Genomic DNA, 20,906 nt, shown 5'->3' with positions numbered 1-20,906 from the left:
AATTTGCATATTTCTTATTTTACAAAACTGAAATTGCATTATATGTAATCTCATAGTGTATACTTTTAACATCATATCTGACCATCTGCCCACATCATTAAATATTTCTGAAGATAAAAAAAAAAAATGTTTTGCTGAAGGACTTCTCCAGTGGTACAGTGGATAAGAATCCCCTTGTATTCAGGTTCAACCCAGGGACATAGATTCAACGCTGGTTGGGGAAGATTCCAAGTACCTCAGAGCAACTGATCCCATGTGCTATAACTACTGAAGCCCCTGGGCCCAGAGCCTGTGCTCTGCAACAGGAGAAGCCGTGGCAGTGGGAAGCCTGTGCGCTGCAGCTAGAAAGGAGCCACCCCCCCACCGCCCCTGCCTCTGCTCTCTGCAAGTAGAGAAAGCCCATGAGCTGCAGCGAAGACCCAGTGCAATCAAAGATAAAAATTAATAATTAAAAAAAATGTCAAAATCTTTCTCACTGAGGAGAGACAGCTTTCCCAGACTACAGCCCAGACAGAAGCAAGCCTCTGATATGCAAACTAACCAACCCAGACATCCACTGCACCCACCCTCCCTACCCCCCACCACCCTCCCTACCCCCCACCACCCTCCCCCATCTGGCCTTTGTAGCCTAAGAGGCAATATTCCTCTGCCTTAATAATCCCAGGGCCAGGTACCAGACAACCAAAGACCATTACTATAACCCAAAGCCTGCTGATACTTGTTCACACCAGCCAATCCTAATCTGTTTTCCCTGCCCTACACCTTGACTTTCCCAAGGAGACCTATTAAAGGTCTAGCCTTTATTTTCCTTTCATCTTTGCCAAGCTGACAGATTTTAATTTTTATTTCCATTTTCCCTTTCACATTCCCATTTTTCCCATTTATCAATAATGAATTTATTAGGTATTTACATTTCTTCTTTTCCAAATTGTTTTCTGCTGCTGCTAAGTCACTTCAGTCGTGTCCAACTCTGTGAGACCCCATAGACAGCAGCCCACCAGGCTTCTCCATCCATGGGATTTTCCAGGCAAGAGTACTGGAGTGGGGTGCCATTGCCTTCTCTGCCAAATTGTTTTCTATAGTCTTTATTTTCCACATTCGATGTAGGAATTTTAAAATATTGAATTTAAGGAAGAAAAATCAGCCTCTTGACCCCAGGGAACAGGTGTGACACTCACAGCTAGACCTTATAGTTACTTGAAGCTGGCCCGGTGCTCACAGCTAGGCCATGTTGTTCTCTTTGGAATAAATCATTTATAAAATAGAAACATCAAATAAGGATACACTGAAATCATAATAAAGTGAAACAAAACAAGATAAAACTATACATAATTTCATTTAAGCACAGAGAAACAGGGCACTGTGCAATGCAGAAAGTACTGAACATCTCCCTATCCTGGGTAACAGGACTGATGGTTGCAAATGCTCCTTTATCCTTGCTCTAGTCTGCCCTCCTTATGGATATGATTGATTGGGACACCCAATCATGTAACTGACCATGCTTCCTGGCAACACTCAGTTTGGAGTAAACCCCTCTTTTCTCCAACCAAAGCCCAAATCCCACAATAACACATTCTTTCTTATACCCTCACTCTAAGACGCCCTGTGGTTCCCCACAGTATACATTCTCCCTTGCTGTATCAAGTAGTGAGAGAGTCATTTCCTAGGCAGGTTGATAGGGAGTCTAGGGGTCCCCAAGTAGAGAGGGGTCTGGAATTCTCAAGGAGGAAGAAAAGACAAACTTTTTTTCTTTCTCTACATTCCTTAGGATTATATAACAATAATGTATCCTGCCTAAGAACAGTCTCTGGATTAAACCTTCTGTTATCTTAAAATGTAAATTATGGGAGTAGACCTAGGTCTTTACAAGGATGTATCCTTCCTGAGGACAGTGTTATCTTAAAATGTAAATTATGGGAGTAGGTCTGATGAGGTCTTTACAACCCCCAGACATTCTTTGGATTATATAACTTCATTGTTAACACTAGCAAGCGGGTACTCTCTCTGCCCCCTTCTGATGCCTATGTCAGAAGCTTTCTCTATCTCCTTTATACTTTAATAAGTCTTTATTACACAAAAGCTCTGAGTGATCAAGCCCCGTCTCTGACCCCGGATTGAATTCTTCTCCTCCAGGGGCCAAGAATCCCGGTGTCTTCACATGATTCAACAACAACCTTTCAGTAGTAAACACAATGTGTTCAACTAGGTGTGTTCCTGGTGGTCTTTAGCTGGAAAATATTGACACATGCTAATATTTTGTCTATCAGATTTTTTCAGTTCAGTCACTCAGTCATGTCCAACTCTTTGTGACCCCACGAATCGCAGCACAGCAGGCTTCCCTGTCCATCACCAACTCCCGGAGTCCACCCAAACTCATGTCCATCGAGTCGGTGATGTCATCCAGCCATCTCATCCTCTGCCGTCCCCTTTTCCTCTTGCCCCCAATCCCTCCCAACATCAGAGTCTTTTCCAATGAGTCAACTCTTCGCATCAGGTGGCCAAAGTACTGGAGTTTCAGCTTCAACATCAGTCCTTCCAATGAACACCCAGGACTGATCTCCTTTAGGATGGACTGGTTGGATCTCCTTGCAGACCAAGGGACTCTCAAGAGTCTTCTCCAACACCACAGTTCAAAAGCATCAATTCTTCAGCACTCAGCTTTCTTCACAGTCCAACTCTCACATCCATACATGACCACTGGAAAAACCATAGCCTCGACTAGACAGACCTTTGTTGGCAAAGTAATGTCACTGCTTTTCAATATGCTATCTAGGTTGGTCATAACTTTCCTTCCAAGGAATAAGCATCTTTTAATTTCATGGCTGCAGTCACCATCTGTAGTGATTCTGGAGCCCCCCAAAATAAAGTCTGACACTGTTTCCACTGTTTCCCCATCTATTTGCCATGAAGTGATGGGACCAGATGCCATGATCTGAGTTTTCTGAATGTTGAGCTTTAATCCAACTTTTCACTCTCCTCTTTCACTTTTCATCAAGAGGCTTTTTAGTTCCTCTTTGTTTTCTGCCATAAGGTGGTGTCATCTGCATATCTGAGGTTATTGATATTTCTCCCAGCAACCTTGATTGCAGCTTGTGCTTCCTCCAGCCCAGCGTTTCTCATGATGTACTCTGCATAGAAGTTAAATAAGCAGGGTGACAATATACAGCCTTGACGTACTCCTTTTCCTATTTGGAACTAGTCTGTTGTTCTAATCCAGTTCTAAGTGTCACTTCTTGACTTACATATAGGTTTCTCAAGAGGCAGGTCAGGTGGTCTGGTATTCCCATCTCTTTTTCCTTTAACCTGATCCAGGATCCTATCAAAGACACATTTTAAGTCTGGGAATCATGTCTCCTTCAGGCTCCTCTGGCTGTGACAGTCACACAAGACTTCTCTTGTTTTTGATGACTTTGATGTTTTGTGGAGTACTGCTCAGAAACATAGTAGAACATCTTTCTATTTGACTGGGGCAAAGGGTTTTGGGGAAGAGGACCACAGAGATGAGTGACATTCTCCAGTTCACCGAGGGTATACACTGTCCACTCGAATATCACTAGTAAGTTCACCTCATCACCTAGTTAAGGTAGCATGTCCCAGGTTTCTCTTTGTAAACTTCTATTTTTACTTCCCTACTTTCCACACTATAGTCTTTAGAAGGAAGTTCCATGCACATGCCACACTTAAGGGGTGCTCTTCTATCAACAAGTGTTGTAAGTGTTTGTACAAAAATAAGTTTTCAGATGAGTTGAACAAGTACTAGATTGATGGATAGACTGGATGGAGAGTCTCTGTGTAGCTTCGTAAGAAACTGCTGACTCATTTCCAGCAGCTGCACTGCTTCCTATTCCTGCCCCAGTGAGCAAGGGTTTCTGCTGCACCATGTCCTGGTCAGCACTTGGCATCACCTGTTCTTAGATTCTAGATATTCTATTAGGCGTAATGATACATTACTGTCATTTTTTAATTTACATTTCTTAAAAACATAAGATGTTTAGCATCTTTTCATATGCATTTCCATTGTTATGTCTTTCTGAAGAGGTATCTATCTGTTCAGACTTTATTTTTAAAAGGTTACTAGTTATTGTTTGTTGAAATTAAGAGTTCTGTGTGTATTTTAAAACAAGTCCTTTATCAGATATGTGAATTTGCAATAAGTTCTCCCAGGCTGTGGCCTGAGCTCTTTTACTGATATAACAATATTCATTAATGAACAGATCGACTTTTCTGGGAAGAAAAAATAAGAAATTTCTAACTGCAATCATTTCTGAGTAGAGGAGGTGGGTGAATGGGGAATGAAGGGAAGAACATGAATTATTTATTTTTGTATATTCCTAAGTATCTTTTCAATTCTCTTGCATGCTGGTAAATACGGAGAAGGCAGTGGCACCCCACTCCAGTACTCTTGCCTGGCAAATCCCATGAATGGAGCGGCCTGGTAGGCTGCAGTCCATGAGGTCGAGAAGAGTCGGGCACGACTGAGCGACTTCACTTCCACTTTTCACTTTCATGCATTGGAGAAGGAAATGGCAACCCACTCCAGTGTTCTTGCCTGGAGAATCCCAGGGATGGGGTAGCCTGGTGGGCTGCCGTCTACGGGGTCGCAGAGTTGGACATGACTAAAGAGTGACTTAGCAGCAGCAGCAGCTGGTAAATAATGCTTTCAAAAATTACAGGGGATTAAAAATCCCTTCAGAGAAGGCAATGGGAACCCACTCCAGCACTCTTGCCTGGAAAATCCCATGGACAGAGGAGCCTGGTAGGCTGCAGTCCATGGGGTCACGAAGACTCGGACATGACTGAGCGACTTCACTTTCACTTTTCACTTTCATGCATTGGAGAAGGAAATGGCAACCCACTCCAGTGTTCTTGCCTGGAGAATCCCAGGGACGGGGGAGCCTGGTGGGCTGCCATCTATGGGGTCGCACAGAATTGGACATGACTGAAGTGATTTAGCAGCAGCAGCAGCAGCAGCAAAAATCTCTTACATTTGTAAACACTTGACAGATCACCTTCAACTCATACATTAGGACGTACATTCTGATCCTCTGGCTGGGCTGGTGCTCACCACACGGCTGTGTTATTCTCTTGTTGGACATAGCCCATCTCACAGAACACCAACATCAGACAAGGACATCGAGTGCGTGACACAGAGAGACAAAACAAGACCAAGACATCATTCTAAGCACAGACCAAAGAAGTGGCACTGTGCCCCTCACCATGTACCAAACCTCTCCCTGTGCTAATACCAGTGACCGCTATTTCTTTCCAGTCACATCTGTATCCTCGCTCTAGTCTGCCCTCCCTACAGGGAAGACTCACTGAGATGCCCAGTCATAGAAATACCCCCACTTCCTAACAACACCCAATCAAAGTGAGCCAGTCTTGCATCTGAAAGTTAAAGTCACTCAGTTGAGTCTGACTCTTTGCAACCCCACGGACTACATGGTCCATGAAATTCTCCAGGCCAGAATACTGGAGTGGGTAGCCTTTCCCTTCTCCAGGGGATCTTCCCAATCCAGGGATCAAACCCATGTCTCCCATATTGCAGGTGGATTCTTTACCAGCTGAGCCACAAGGGAAGCCCAAGAATACCAGAATGGGTAGCCTATCCCTTCTCCAGTGGATTTTCCCAACCCAAGAATTGAACCGGGTTCTCCCACATTGCAGGTGGATTCTTTACCAACTGAGCTATCAGGGAAGCACAGTCTTGCACAGATGCCCCTCAAACTTACCCAGCCAAAGTCCATATCCTGTATGTTAGCAGTCCTCAGCATTTTTGGCCCAGGAATTGATTTCATGGAAGACAATTTTTCCACAGACCAGGGGAGGGGGAAGTAGTTTCAGGATGATTCAAGCACATTGCATTTATTGTACACTTTATTTCTAATCTAATGTTGGCACTGATCTGACAGGAGATACCGGGCCAAGCCCAGAGCTTGCGGACCCCCTGCCGTATATGTTCTAACACATCACAAGAGACGCCATGGTCCCTGATGCTCTGTGATTCCCTTGCTGCATCCAGAATAAATCCAACTTGATGGCTCACAGCTTTGTTCCTGGTGGTCTTTGACTGAAGAACATTGAGACATGTTACCTGTTTGCCAAAAATTTTGTGTGTCTTTCCATCAGAATAGGGGCATATGTTTGTATCTTGTGAGTGTCTGCTTGACATAGGGAAGATTTATGTGTTTTGATGGCTTTTCATCTTTGGGTCATAAAATGCTTCATTCCACAAGAGTAAAAACTTCATGTATATTTTTGTCTCGGAGAGAGGGGTCCAAGGGTGAAGGGAAACAGAACTGACTGAATTCAAAGAGAAAATATAGCAGGAGTAGTAAGTAAAAAGTAATAAGGTGGTGGATTCTAATGTTACATCTTCCGCTTCATAACTTTACAAGTATGTACAAGCTCTACCAAGTATTAATATCTGTTGTGTTCAGTTGATAACTTCTGTGTGTCCTTATGTTTACCAGGTTAAGGAAAACACCAAGAGACCAAGGATTATACCCATTTCTCATTATTGGACAACTAGCAGTGATGGGCAGTTTTGAACACTTACGACCTTAAGGTGATAAACCATGGTTTGGCTAATGTCTGAACACTCTGTTAAAATACACATTAAAGAAACTTTCAGACCATGCTTTATTTTAAAGACATATCTAAGACCTGCACAGACAAATCCATGACTTCAATATTAATATTATTTTAGTATGCATCAACCTATGAGTCACACAGTATCTTTTAGGGAAAGAGATGGGAAATTAATTAACAACATTCTAGATATGCATTGACCAATATGCTACCTAATAGCCATATATTACTATTTAAATTAAAATAAATAAAAGTGCTCAGCACAACAGATACTTTAAGGTGCTAAGGAGTCTCATGTAGCTACTGGCTACCTAACTGGACTGCACAGACATAGAACAATTCTTTCACCACAGAATGTTCTCTTGGAATGGACTGCTCTTTGTGATTAGTGGGCCTCAAGTCAGGTGCATTAGACCACATGAGATGCTGCTGCTGCTGCTGCTAAGTCAATTCAATCGTGTCTGACTCTGTGCCATTCCATTGATGGCAGCCCACCAGGCTCCCCCGTCCCTGGGATTCTCCAGGCAAGAACACTGGAGTGGGTTGCCATTTCCTTCTCCAATGCATGAAAGTGAAAAGTGAAAGTGAAGTCGCTCAGTCATGTCCAACTCTTTGCGACCGCATGGACTTCAGCCTACCAGGCTCCTCTGCCCATGGGATTTTCCAGGCAAGAGTACTGGAGCGGGGTGCCATTGAGGTACTCTGCATATAAGTTAAATAATCAGGGTGACAACATACAGCCTTGACGTACTCCTTTCCCGATTTGGAACCAGTCTGTTTTTCCATGTCCAGTTCTTACTGTTGCTTCTTTACCTGCATACAGATTTCTCAGGAGGCAGGTCAGATGGTCTGGTATTCCCATCTCTTGAAGAATTTTTCACAGTTTGCTGTGATCCATACAGACAGGCTTTGGCATAGTCAATAAAGCAGAAGTAGATGTTTTCTCTTTTGCTTTTTTGATGATCCAGGTGATGTTGGCACTTTGATCTTTGGCTCCTCTGGCTTTTCTAAATCCAGCTTGAACGTCTGAAAGTTCACTGTTCACGTACTGTTGAAGCCTGGTTTGGAGAATTTTGAGCATTACTTTGTTAGCATGTGAGATGAGTGCAATTAGTTGGTAGTTTGAACATTCTACCTAGCAGGAGGGGAGGGATCGGGGCAAAGTCCCAGGTCCCTGGTGGGCGAGCCGCTCAGGATCTCAGGGTCAAGGGCTGTGTCTGGGGCTGGGACGCTCCGTGTTGGGGATTCCCCTTCTCCCCGAGTTTCACTTTCTCTCTCACAACCTGTGTCGCGCCCTCCTGCCTAGACACTCATGATGCGGCCCCAGTTCTCACTGCCACTGGGTGTTCAGTTTCTAGAAAAACCAATCAGCGTCTCCGCGGATCCCAGTTATAAGGTCTCCACCGACCCGTCAGGACTCTGTTTCTTCCCAGACTCAGAGGATGCGAGTTATGGGGCCGCGAACCCTCCTCCTGCTGCTCTCGGGGGTCCTGGTCCTGACCGAGACCCGGGCTGGTGAGTGCGGGGTCGGGAGGGAACGGACTCTGCGGGGAGGGGCGAGAGGACCGCCCGGGAGTCTGGGGGCAGGACCCCAGGGAACGAGCGATCCCGACGCCCCTGCCCAGAGCCGCCCCCTCACCCTGGTCCCGGCCTGTCCCTCCCTTGCATCCCGACCCCTCTTTTCTTCCCCCTCCGGAGTTCGGGCCGGTCTTCGACCGCTTCCATCTCGCTGGCCCTAAGCCCCCTCCGCCCTCCCGGCCCCATCACCTCGGACCCGGACCCGCGCCGCGGGGAGGTCGGGCCGGGTCTCACCCCTTTTCGCCCCCAGGCTCCCACTCCCTGAGGTATTTCTACACCGCCGTGTCCCGGCCCGGCCTCGGGGAGCCCCGCTTCATCATTGTCGGCTACGTGGACGACACGCAGTTCGTGCGGTTCGACAGCGACGCCGGGGATCCGAGAGTGGAGCCGCGGGCGCGGTGGGTGGAGCAGGAGGGGCCGGAGTATTGGGATCAGGAGACGCGAAAGGCCAAGGACCACGCACAATTTTTCCGACTGGGCCTGAACACCCTGCGCGGCTACTACAACCAGAGCGAGGCCGGTGAGCGACGCGGGCCCGGGTCCGGGTCACGACCCCCATCCCCAGGGACCGGCGGGGTCGCCCGAGTCTGCGGGTCCGAGGGTCACCCCAACATTGCGGAACACGCCCGACCCCCGCCCGGGAGGAGCCGGCGGGGCTTGACCCGGTTTCATTTTCAGTTTGGGTTTAATCACCGCGGGTGGTCGGGGCGGGTCAGGGTCTCACACCCTCCAGTGGATGTACGGCTGCGACGTGGGGCCGGACGGGCGTCTCCTCCGCGGGTTCTGGCAGTTCGGCTACGAAGGCAGAGATTACATCGCCCTGAACGAGGACCTGCGCTCCTGGACCGCGGCGGACACGGCGGCTCAGATCTCCAAACGCAAGTGGGAGGCGGCAGATGTTGCGGAGAGACAGAGGAACTACCTGGAGGGCACGTGCGTGGAGTGGCTCCCCAGATACCTGGAGAACGGGAAGGACACGCTGCTGCGCGCAGGTACGAGGGGCGCGGGGCCGCCCTGATCTCCCCTTGGGCTGGAGCTGGCTTCCCACGAAGAGAGAAAAATGGGGTCCCTGTGGGAACAGCGCCCCAGGCTCTTGTCAGGAGAGGAAGGAAATCCGCTCGGGTTTTCATATTCTGTACAAGACAGTCACCAGTGGCCCCTCTTCTCTGAAGGACAATAAAGGAACACAGGGTCTTAAGGAATGACGCAGGAAACCATCCCTGAAAGAGCTGGTCAGTGGTGCCCTTTGACCCCGGCCACCATCTTGAGATCCATGACTTTGTCTCTCAAGGCCTGTTCTCACCCTGAGAGCATCTTAGGAGGCCTGACTCCAGCTTTTCTGAGTCATTCAGCCTCCACCAGAGTCAGGACCTTTAGCCTATATTCTCCCCCTCACATTTTTAGAGAGCCTATCCTAGTCTCTCATTCTAGAAAGTTCCAAGGACTAATATAGAGCTCTAAGATGAGGCTATTATATAGCTCTTGTGCTGTTTTTTTCAAAACCATGGTCCTGAATGTTGTGTAGCTCAGAGGGTAAAAAAGTTCATAATACATCTGGGGATCTGATGTACAGCCTGGTGACTATAGTTAATAATAATCCTGTATTATATACTTTAAAATTGATCTTAATCATTCTCATCCCTGTCAAACAGATGCACACATAAGGTAAGTTGATCAATACATTAATTACCTTCACAGTATACATATATATCAAAGCAACATGTAGTACACTCTGAATGTGTACAATTTTTGTTAAGTATACCTCAGTAAAGCTGGGGAAAAAAATCACTGTCTGTCCTTTCTCAGGATGGTCACATGACACTGCTTCAGTGACCCATGGAGGTAACACAAACTGTGAATTTTCCAATTCCTCCTCAGACCCTCCAAAGGCACATGTGACCCATCACCCCATCTCTGGTCGTGAGGTCACCCTGAGGTGCTGGGCCCTGGGCTTCTACCCTGAAGAGATCTCACTGACCTGGCAGCGCAATGGGGAGGACCAGACCCAGGACATGGAGCTTGTGGAGACCAGGCCTTCAGGGGATGGAACCTTCCAGAAGTGGGTGGCCCTGGTGGTGCCTTCTGGAGAGGAGCAGAGATACACGTGCAGTGTGCAGCATGAGGGGCTTCAGGAGCCCCTCACCCTGAGATGGGGTAAGGAGGGGATCGGAATGGAGCGTCCTCTCAGATAAAGCAGGAGCCCTTCAGGACTCAGTTCAGCAAGGTCAGGACTCAAGCCTGAGGTCAGGGCCCCTTCCCTTTCCTCCACAGAACCTCCTCAGACCTCCTTCCTCACCATGGGCATCATTGTTGGTCTGGTTCTCCTTGTCACTGGAGCTGTGGTGGCTGGATTTGTGATCTGGATGAAGAAGCGCTCAGGTAGGGAAGGGAGGGAGGGATCTGAGTTTTCTTGTCTCACTGGGGGTTTCAAGCCAGGTAGAAGTTTACCTGCCTCGTTACTGGAAAGTACCCTTCACACACATGTGGAGTCTGGATCTGATGCTAACATTTTCCTTTTCTAAAGCACATGCGAAAATGAAAGTGAAATTTTGACCTTCTTAATTCCAGTTGGGAACCAGGTTTCCAGCACTTGAAGGTCAGAAGGGAGGTCCTTGCTGAGGACAGACCACCACGAGGCAGTTGGTCCAGTCCTTACACGTCTCCCTTCTCTGTGTTCCTGATCCTAGCATGAGTTTTGGCCACAGTTCCAGAAAGTTCTCTGGGGTCCAGGACTAGGGGTTCCTCTAGCATCACATGATTCAGTCTTCTCTCTGGCTTCTCACATTGTATTTTCTTCTAACAGGTGAAAAAGGAGGCAATTATATCCAGGCTTCAAGTAAGTATGGAGGGGGTGATTCCTGAGACCCTTGTGTGGGTGCAGACAGGAGGCCATGGGGGCTCACCCTCCTTAAAGTTCCTTCTCTAGTTTCTCTCCTATGGGTTCTGACCACATCCTGATCTTATTCTCCCCCAGGGAGTGACAGTGCCCAGGGCTCTGATGTGTCTCTCACGGTTCCTAAAGGTGAGACCCTGGGGTGTCTAGATTGGAAGGGGAATGGGGCGGAGGGAACATATTGGGTGGCAGGGATCTTTGAGTGGGACATGTGAGCATGTGGGGGGCTGTGGAGAATGTCAGCCCTTACATGACTGACCTGAACTGGTTCCTGATTCTCTTCTCTCACAGTGTGAGACACCTGCCTTATGGGGACTGAGTGATGCTTCATCCCACTATGTGACATTAGATCCCTGGACCGCTCTTTCTGCAGCTGCATCTGAATGCGTCTGTGCTCCTATTCGCATAACGTAGGAGTTAGGGAGACTGGCCCACCCATGCCCACTGCTGCCCTTCCCCACTGCCGTCCCTCCCGACCCTGACCTGTGTTCTCTTCCCTGATCCACTGTCCTGTTCCAGCAGAAATGAGGCTGGACCATGTCTATCCCTGTCTTTGCTTTATATACACTGAATAATGATATCTTATTTCTTTATTGAAAATAAAATCTGTATATATGAATTAGTTTTTTCTAATTGGTGCCATGAAGGGGGATTGGATAATAAAGGTGAGGATTCCTAAAGTTTGAAACAGGAAATAAATTGAAACACTGAGAACCTTCCAGATCCATCCATATTTGCTGTGCTAAGTCAGCTGCAAGAGGGACAGGCAGAGGCTATGAGGAGCTGAGTGTGGACAGGGCCTGTGCCCAGTGATCAGTGCATGGTGGGCATGCACTGGACTGCCCATGCACCGCCCATGGTCACTCCTGGACTGGGTCCTCTTCTCCATTCCTTTGTCCTTGTCCCTTCAGTAAATCCTTGTCCCACCAAGGACCTGTGATCATGGACTCAGAAGTCACCTGGGCCTGGTTATATATCCAGGACCATGGGCAGGGTGCATTTCTTAAACAGTTATCCTAGGATCAAGCCTTGGTCCAATACTTAGCTCCTGTCTTTTTTTGAATGTTTTTATATTTTGCTTATTTAGTTATTGTGTATTTTTGTTGGTGGTGTAATGACTGTTGTATTTCATGTGTAGAGTCCTGGTCTCATTCTTCTCTGGGTGACCCCATCTCTGACAGCAGCAGGGGTCACTTTGCCTGTCATTGTCCCCACAAGCTCAAGGGGTCTGTGCACACAGGATTCTCAGTGTCAAGAGAGGATTTTCAGAGCCATCCAGCTCTTACTCTCCTTCTAGAGATTTTGCTGGATTCTTCTTTCCAACTTTTCTTCATCTTCTTAAAGGAACCACGTGATGGAACTTGCAAAGAGGAGGGACCCAACAGTTTCATATCTTGACTTAATTCTTGCTGGGTTTCTCTCTTCTCTGCAGTCTGCCCTTATCTGCCCTTACATGTTCTAAGGCTACTGTTGGCTCCCATCTCAACTCAGGATTTAGAAAGCAGAGTCTAATAAAACCATAGCAGGTTGAATATAAGAGCTGGAAGCGAAGGATCTTCCTTTCTGAAGAGATAAAGAGACTTGTGTGTGGTGTGCAGGCTGATTGGTGGGGGAGGGAAGGGAGATCAGCCTTTGTGAGTAAAATACAGGCAGCATTGAGGTCAATGCAAATGGATGTTGTGCTGTAACTGCCATGAGACAGCATGTGGCCTGAGGTCACATCAATAAAGATACTATCTCTGGAATAGGGAAGCGCTTTACTGACCATTCAGTGAACTGATATTTGTTGTGTGACAGAGACATGACACACTCTTTTTACATCTAGGAGATCTCAGTGAACTAACAACAGACAAACCCTGTCAGCCATGTGTGGTGTGTTCTAGGGGGAAGGGCTTAGCATGACTATGAGCCTAGTAAACGAGGGAAGTGTTTCCCTTACAGGTTGGTAAGTGCTCTGAGGAAGGTGATCCAGGGTATAAGTGTGTGGGGACAGGGAAGGTGGCTGTGTTACTAGGGTGGACAGGGGCCTCACTGAAAATGTAACCTTTAAGCAAAGCTGTGAAGAACATGAAGGAATGTCCACAAGGAGGTCTAGGGGAGGTTCTCTCCATGCAGAGGAGCCTCCAGGGCAAATGCACGAGGGCAGGAGAGTGTCTGTGTTCAAGGGAGAACCAAGAGCAGCTGGGGCTGAAGGAAAAGGAATTGCAGTGAGATCCCATGTCCGATCCTGTGGGCCATCCCAGATCCTGTAGGCCTCCAGCATATTAAAAGGGGTTGATTTTATCTCAGTAAGCTTGGAGTTATAGGATGATAGGAACAGAGAAGGACCTGCTGTGACTGCTCTCTGGAAGCATCAGCCAGGCTGCTGTGCAGAGTCAGGAGGTGAAGGGCGAGGGAGGCGCAGAGGAGCCTGAGGGAAACAGCGCAGGGTCCAGGCTGGGGAGGCTGCTGCTTGTCTGGGGTGTGAGCAGGGACGAGGGTGGTGAGTGGATTCTTGATCTATTCTGAAAATGCATTTTACAGCATTTCCTAGTGGATTTAATCTGAATTATGAGAAAGAGTGAAGAAGGACTGCAAAATTTGAGATTTGCAAGTAAGCATGTGGGGCACGTACTGTGGAAATGAGGGGACTCTGGAAGGAGCATGTTTCAGGAGGCATCGCCATCAGCATTTGTTTTAGGAAAGTGGCAACTGAGTTGGGTTTACTAGTCTAGGGTTTAGGTGAGGTGATCTTACAGGAGAAATAGATGGAAGAGGTGACACCATATAAATGATGTTTAAAGACTTGAGAACAGATGAGGTCACAGATGAGGGGAGAATTGGCTATACAAGCAGAGGGACGAGGACTGAATCCTGAATCCCTTGCGCTATGGGAACTGATCAGACTACACACCTGAGCAGACGGCACCATTCTGATGTCTAGATGGCAGATGGAAAGGGGCCCTGAAGGACCTGAAGGAATGTCCTACACCTGCACTCCTCTTAGAGACAGAAGGTCTGGAATAGACTTATAACATGGTTGGTACTGATCTTCAGATCACATATTTCATAGCAAGAACACAGATCTGGATTCCCACCCAGCTGTGTACCAGCCTCCCTGTTTGGCTCGTTCATAATAGATTCCCGGACTCTGTGCCCTGCACTGTAGATGGTGGATCTGGGAAGAGTCCTGAGTATTTTGTAACAATCTCTCCAAGCAGTCCTGGCAGACTGGGATCCACTGACGTTAAAGATCAGAGAATGATTAAGGTGGGAAGGGGTCTTAAACACACATTTAAATGTTTTTTTTCCTGTGGGGAAAAACAAAACATTTGGTGCGAGTTACATGTTGTTTCTGCCGTGTGCTATCGCCAGGCTGAAAATTTAGGAAGTGATAATCAGCTCACCATAAAGAGAGTCTCTGAGTTGCTAAGAGAGTAGATCTAAATTTTCTCCACACATGCAAAAGAGGTAATTATGTGACATGATTCAGTTGTCAGATAAAGCTATGGTGGTGATAATTTTGAAGTACAGAAGTATATCAAATCAACAATTGTACACCATAAACTGACTCAATATTGTATATCAATCATAATAAAGCAGAAGGAAAAGTCTCTGAATCCTTGCTCTCTGAGATTTCCTTACATGGAATCTTAAGATAGTTCTGTATGGAGGAAAAAAAATTTCAAATTGTTCTAAATTGAACAGAGAGAGGCACACTTGTGGTTTTGGGTTTATTTCAGGGAAAACCACTGAATTGCCCTGAGGCCACAGCCGGGAACAGAATCCTCAACCCCTCCCTGGTTGGGTCCCACCCAGGAACCCCTTCCCCTGCAGGTGAGCACAGACACCACTGTCACAGCACTTCAGCCCTGATGCTGGACAATGGACTCTGTGGTAGACCTGCTCTCTGCTGCTCCTGACACCTGGACAGCACACTGCCACCCCTGCCCATGTGCCACATGCACCTAACGCATTCAGTGCAGTTCCAGTCTCTCTGTGGCACCATGTCCTAAGGAAGAGTCCATCCAGCATGTGGTAACCTGGCTGGTGGAGCCTCAGCCTCTTTCTACCTGCAGGAATATTTAGGAAGCAAGGTTTTCTGTCTAATGGAGGAAGCTGTCTGCCTTCCACCAAGATCATCAAGTGTGAAATTCCCTTCATTTGGGAAGAGAGTACAGATTTTGGGGTTGGAGAAGGAGAGTGAGGGAGGGGAAAAGAATGACAAATTTCAATATTTTTGAGCAGTGATCTGGATCAGAACTTGGTCTGCTACTTTGTAACCAGTCAGGTTGGATGAATGAATCAATGATGTCTTTCGACTTCTTCTGTGATGTTGCGTTATGAGGTCCAGTTTCTGTCTACTCTAGTTTATACTCTCAGATAAGCAGAGTGCACTACTGAATGATGAAATGATTATTCAAAATGTCCTCCAGCTGCTGTTGTCTCTTTCCAGGCTTAAAAAAGATCTGTAAATCTTCATGGGATCCATACATATATAACTGACATTTTATTGCATGTTAACTTTTGTAAGTTAGGCAATGCCAAAGAACGTTCAAACTACCGCACAATAGCACTCATCTCACATGCTAGCAAAATAACGCTCAATATTCTCCAAGCTAGGTTTCAGTAGTATGCGAACCTAGAACTTCCAGATGTACAAGCTGGATTTAGAAAAGGCAGAGGAACCAGAGATGAAAGTGCCAACATCCATTGGATCATAGGAAAAGCAAGAGAGTTCCAGAAAAACATCTACTTTGGCTTTATTGACTACACCAAAGCCTTTGACTGTGTGGATCACATCGAACTGTGAAAAATTCTTCAGGAGATCAGAATAACAGAACACCTTACCTGCCTCCTGAGAAACTGTATGCAGGTCAAGAGGCAACAGTTAGAACGGGACATGGAATGACAGACCGGTTCCAAATTGGGAAAGGAGAACATCAAGGCTATAAATTGTCATCCTGCTCATTTAACTTATATACAGAGTGAAAAGTGAAAGTGAAAATGGTTCAGTCATGTCTGACTATTTGCGACCCCATGGACTGTCCATGGAATTCTCTAGGTCACAATACTGGAGTGGGTAGCCTTTGCCTTCTCCAGGGGATCTTCCCAACCCAGGAATCAAACCCAGGTCTCCTGCATTGCAGGCAGATTCTTCACCAGCTGAGCCACAAGGGAAGCCCAAGAATAATGGAATGGCAGCCTATCCCTTCTCCAGCAGATCTTCCTGACTCAGGAATTGAACTGGGGTCTCCTGCATTGCAGGTGGATTCTTTACCAACTGTGCTATCAGGGAAGCCCTATATGCAGAGTACATCATGCAAAATGCTGGGCTGGATGAAGCACAAGCTGGAATCAAGACTGCTGGAAGAAATATCAATAACCACAAATATGTACCACCCTTATGGCAGAAAGGGAAGAGGAATTGAGGAACTTCTTGATGAGAGTGAAAGAGGAGAGTGAAAAAGTTAGATAAAACTCAACATTCACAAAACTAAGATCCCATCCAGTCCCATCATTTCATGGAAAATAATGAGGAAACAATGGAAACAGTGACAGACTTTATTTTGGGGGGGCTCCCAAATCACTGCAGATGGTGACTGCAGCCATGAAATTGAAAGATGCTTGCTGCTTGGAGGAAAGCTATGACCAACCTAGACAGTATATTCAAAAGCAGAGACATACTTTGCCAACAAAGTTTTGTCTAATCAAAGCTATGGTTTTTCCAGTAGTCATATAGGGATGTGAGAGTTGCACCATAAAAAAAGCTGGGCACCAGAGAAGTGATGCTCTTGATCTGTGGTATTGGAGAAGACTCTTGAGAGTCCCTGGGAGTGCAAGGAGATCCAACCAGTCAATCCTAAAGGAAATCAGTTCTGAATATTCATTGGAAGGACTGATGCTGAAGTTGAAACTCCAGTACTCTGGCCACCTGATGTAAAGAACTGACTCATTGGAGAAGACCCTGATGCTGGGCAATATCGAAGGCAGGAGGAGAAGGGGATGACAGAGGATGAGATGGTTGGATGGCATCACTGACTCAATGGACACGAGTTTGAGCAAGCTCCCTGAGTTGATGATGGATAGGGAAGCCTGGTGTGCTGCAGTCCATGGGGTTGCAAAGAGTCAGATACGACTGAGCGACTGAACTGAACTTTTGTATTTCTTTGTATATATGCATTTTGCTGGGGTAAGTATCTATACAATTGATCAATGTACATGTGACCCACACAAAAGTCTTTTAAAAGTACTAGTTTCGACACCAAGCTATAATCTCTAGTCCATGAGGACTAATAATCCAACAGTCTTAGCAGATCCAATGACATGATAAAAATGCTCATCTTTTTCTTGGCAATTTCCAGTCTGGGTCAAGATAAGGTAGTTTACTTGCTATGCTCACTTTCAGTGTCTGTATGTTTCTTACTGTGAGCCGATAACAAGCATGTCACAAACCAACACTGGCTCACAGAAAAAGTATCACTGGTTTAGGTGGACTTGCATTCTGACAACTACGCTGGTGCCAGAAAAATAGCAGGATTGAAAAAGTAGGCCTTGGAGATTCCATTTTTAGTAACATGGTTGGCCTGGTTTTAAGGCTTACTTGTCCAGTGAAAGCATATAAAAATAACAGGTTAAGTATAAAAAGCTTCCATAAGTAGAGTACCAAGAGAATAAATGTTTAGGCCAAAATATAAATGTGGGCAGTATTTCAGAGGGAGAAGTTGTTTTTACCCTTAGAGCATTAGCCAAATCTGGAAAAATTTTACCTTTGGTTTGCTCAAGCTTATGAGCTGTGATATGAAACGTAACCCAGAGCTTGTTCATGTGGGGAGCATAGGTGACTTCCCCTCCTTGAAAATCCAGAAACCAAGATTCATATCCTCGGAGAGGATGTGGAGAGTTTGGAAGCATGGAACCTGCTAGTGGGAATAAAAATGATGTTGGAAAACAGTCTGGAAGTTCCTCCAAGTTTGAACCTAGTGTTGCTCTAGGACTCAAATTCCATTGCTAGGTATTTACCTTGGAACAATGAAAACGGTAGTCCACAGTATCATGTTTATAGCTGACATTCACAGCAGTATTAATCATGATAGCCAAACAGTAGAAATAACTCAAATCATCATCCTTTCATGAATGAATTGGTAAAAGCGGTACAAACATGCATTGGAAAATTATTTGGAAATGAAGGAAGTACAGATGTCTAGTACATAGATGCCTAGCGTGGGTGAACTTTGAATACATTATGCTCTGCAAAAGAAAACAAGAATAAAAGATCATATTAATTGTTGGATTTTATTTATAGGGTTTATAAGAAAATCCGTTTAGACAGAAAGTAGCTTAGTGTTTGTCTAGAGATGAGGGAAATGTTGCGGAGAAGGCAATGGCACCCCACTCCAGTACTCTTGCCTGGAAAATCCCAGGGATGGGGGAGCCTGGTGGGCTGCCATCTATGGGGTCGCACAGAGTCGGACACGACTGAAGTGATTTAGCAGCAGCAGAGGGAAATGTTGAAGGGAAATAGGGGCTGACTGCCCAGGAATAAATTGGTACCTCAATGCTTGCATGCATACTCAGTTGCTCATTCATGTCCAACTCTGGGACCCCTTGGACTGTAGCCTGCCAGGCTCCTCTGTCCATGGAATTTTCCAGGCAAGCATACTGGAGTGAGTTGCCATTTCCTTCTTTAGGGGATCTTCCCAACCCAGGGCTCGAACCCACGTCCCCTGATTCTCCTGCATTGCAGGCAGATTCTTTACCACTGAGCCACCTGGGAAGTTAGTACCTGGATAACAATATTCTAAAAAACGCTTCTGGGTGATGAAAACCTTTCAAAATTGAATGTGGCAATGGTCACACCTCTCTGTGAATATGCTATAATTGATTCTTTTCAATTGGTGAATTATATTCCAATATTGTTGGGAAGATTCGGTGGAGAAAAGAATGGCTACCCACTCCAGTATTCTGGCCTGAAGAATTCCACGGGCTGTATAGTCCATAAGGTCACAAAGAGTTGGACACAACTGAGGAACTTTCACTTAAAGTTGTTCTAACAAATGCTATGTTGTTGCTCAGTTGACTAGTCATGTCTTGCCAGAGTCCAGCTCCAGCAGCCAGGGATTCAACCTGAAGAGATGAACAGTGTTGGTGAGAGAAATGAGGCAGCCTCTCATTTTTCTTGGACTGCCTATTTATTTCAAGTTTAAGATTCTCTTTTATACTTTTACAAAAACATTAGGTCAGAGGTTTGACATTTTCAGTTCCCCCTCTCCCAGATTTATTATCTCCATAAATCATTGTTGCTCTTCAAACAGAGTTCCTGCTTCAGTGATTCTCTCGGAATCAGCCTTATCATCTATTATCTACCTCCTCTAATATGTCCTATAGTTAACTTGTGATTACATAGTAACTCGTGCTACATTCCTCAGTTTACTACTTATCTTCCTAAATCCTGTTTGCCCATAACATCCTGAGCTCACTCTTAAAAAGGCTTCTAGCTATAGCGTCTCTAAAATTCCTAACTTCTATAAGCTATAGTAAAATATGCTAATTTTACAACATTCCTTAAATCTTTAACTTCTAACTATTTTAATTATTTTTAAGCCCTAAATTCAGTAAACTCCTTTGCCATAAACATTTTCCTCACAAATAGGATTCAGATAGCAATCCCTCCCATGGCCTCAAGCTGTGGCCTCTGTGCTCATCATGGAACACTCTTTTGTAAAAGTCCTTAAACAAATGTCAATGATAAACTTTATGAATTATTTTCTGAGCAATGCTGCAGAAGGCTTTGTGCCTTCTCATGCTCCTCTCAAGAACAATAAGCACCTTAATATTCCTTTTCAGTCAATTCAGCCGAGGAGAGGAAAAGACAAGTCAGAATTACAAGACCTAACTCCTTCATCCTGGGACCGTGCCTGCAGAATGAGGAGGGGGGCTGGGGCCGTGCCTCTATTTTGTCAGTAATGCCTAACGCGGATCCCAACAATGTCTGACTCTTTGTGACCCCTTGGATTGCAGCATGCCATGCCTCCTTGTCCCTCACCATCTCCTGGAGTTTGCTCAAGTTCAAGTCCATTGCATCAGTGATGCCATTCAGTCATCTCATCCTCTGAAGCCCTTTTCTCCTTCTGCCCTCAATCTTTCCCAACATCAGGGACTTTTTCAATGAGTTGGTTGTCACATAACATGACCAAAATACTGGAGCTTCAGCTTCAGCTTCAGCATCAGTCCTTCCAATGAGTATTCAGAGTTGACTTCCTTTAAGATTGACTGTTTGATTTCTTTGTTGTCCAAGTGACTCTCAGGAGTCTTCTGCAGCACCATATTTCGAAAGCATCAATCCTCTGGCACTCTACCTTCTTTATGGTCCAGCTCTCACAACCATACCTGACCACTGAGAAGACCATAGTCTTGACTATACAGACCTTTGTTGGCAGAGTGATGTCTCTGCTTTTCAACACACTGTCTTGGATTGTCATAGCTTTCTGGCCAACAAGTAATCATATTCTGATTTTATGGATGTAGTCACAGGAGGGCCTAGAGGAGCTATCCCACGTTGAAGGTCAGGAAGGGCGGTGGTGAGGAGATACCCCTCGTCCAAGGTAAGGAGCATTGACTGCACTTTGCTGGAGCAGCAGTGAAGAGATACCCCACGCCCAAGGTAAGAGAAACCCAAGTAAGACGGTAGGTGTTGCAAGAGGGCATCAGAGGGCAGATACACTGAAACCATACTCACAGAAAACTAGTCAATCTAATCACACTAGGACCACAGCCTTGTCTAACTCAATGAAACTAAGCCATGCCGGTGGGGCAACCCAAGATGGGCGGGTCATGGTGGAGAGATCTGACATAATGTGGTCCA

The 20,906-nt window shown here is 45.9% G+C and overlaps 1 protein-coding gene across 1 annotated transcript; it reads left to right on the top strand.

Moving 5' to 3' along the window:
* Positions 1-8,039: 8,039 nt before the first annotated feature.
* JSP.1 (MHC Class I JSP.1) lies at positions 8,040-11,681 on the top strand. Its single transcript, NM_001040498.1, has 8 exons — positions 8,040-8,106; positions 8,420-8,689; positions 8,886-9,161; positions 10,048-10,323; positions 10,441-10,548; positions 10,973-11,005; positions 11,144-11,191; positions 11,354-11,681. Exons 1-8 carry the CDS (start codon positions 8,043-8,045, stop codon positions 11,356-11,358), a joined length of 1,080 nt encoding a protein of 359 aa, NP_001035588.1. The 5' UTR covers positions 8,040-8,042; the 3' UTR covers positions 11,359-11,681.
* Positions 11,682-20,906: the final 9,225 nt, after the last annotated feature.

This window comes from Bos taurus, chromosome 23, assembly GCF_002263795.3.
Source record: "Bos taurus isolate L1 Dominette 01449 registration number 42190680 breed Hereford chromosome 23, ARS-UCD2.0, whole genome shotgun sequence".
Lineage (NCBI taxonomy): Eukaryota > Metazoa > Chordata > Mammalia > Artiodactyla > Bovidae > Bos > Bos taurus.
This window is presented reverse-complemented; position numbering and strand designations above follow the sequence as displayed.

What these genes read in the sequence shown, in the direction of transcription:
- JSP.1 (NM_001040498.1), top strand. Translation starts at nt 8,043, where the DNA reads ATGGGGCCGCGAACCCTCCTCCTGCTGCTCTCGGGGGTCCTGGTCCTG. An exon ending in CTACAACCAGAGCGAGGCCG is followed by an intron (nt 8,690 to 8,885) that starts GTGAGCGACGCG and finishes GGGGCGGGTCAG; the next exon opens with GGTCTCACACCCTCCAGTGG. An exon ending in CAATTATATCCAGGCTTCAA is followed by an intron (nt 11,006 to 11,143) that starts GTAAGTATGGAG and finishes ATTCTCCCCCAG; the next exon opens with GGAGTGACAGTGCCCAGGGC.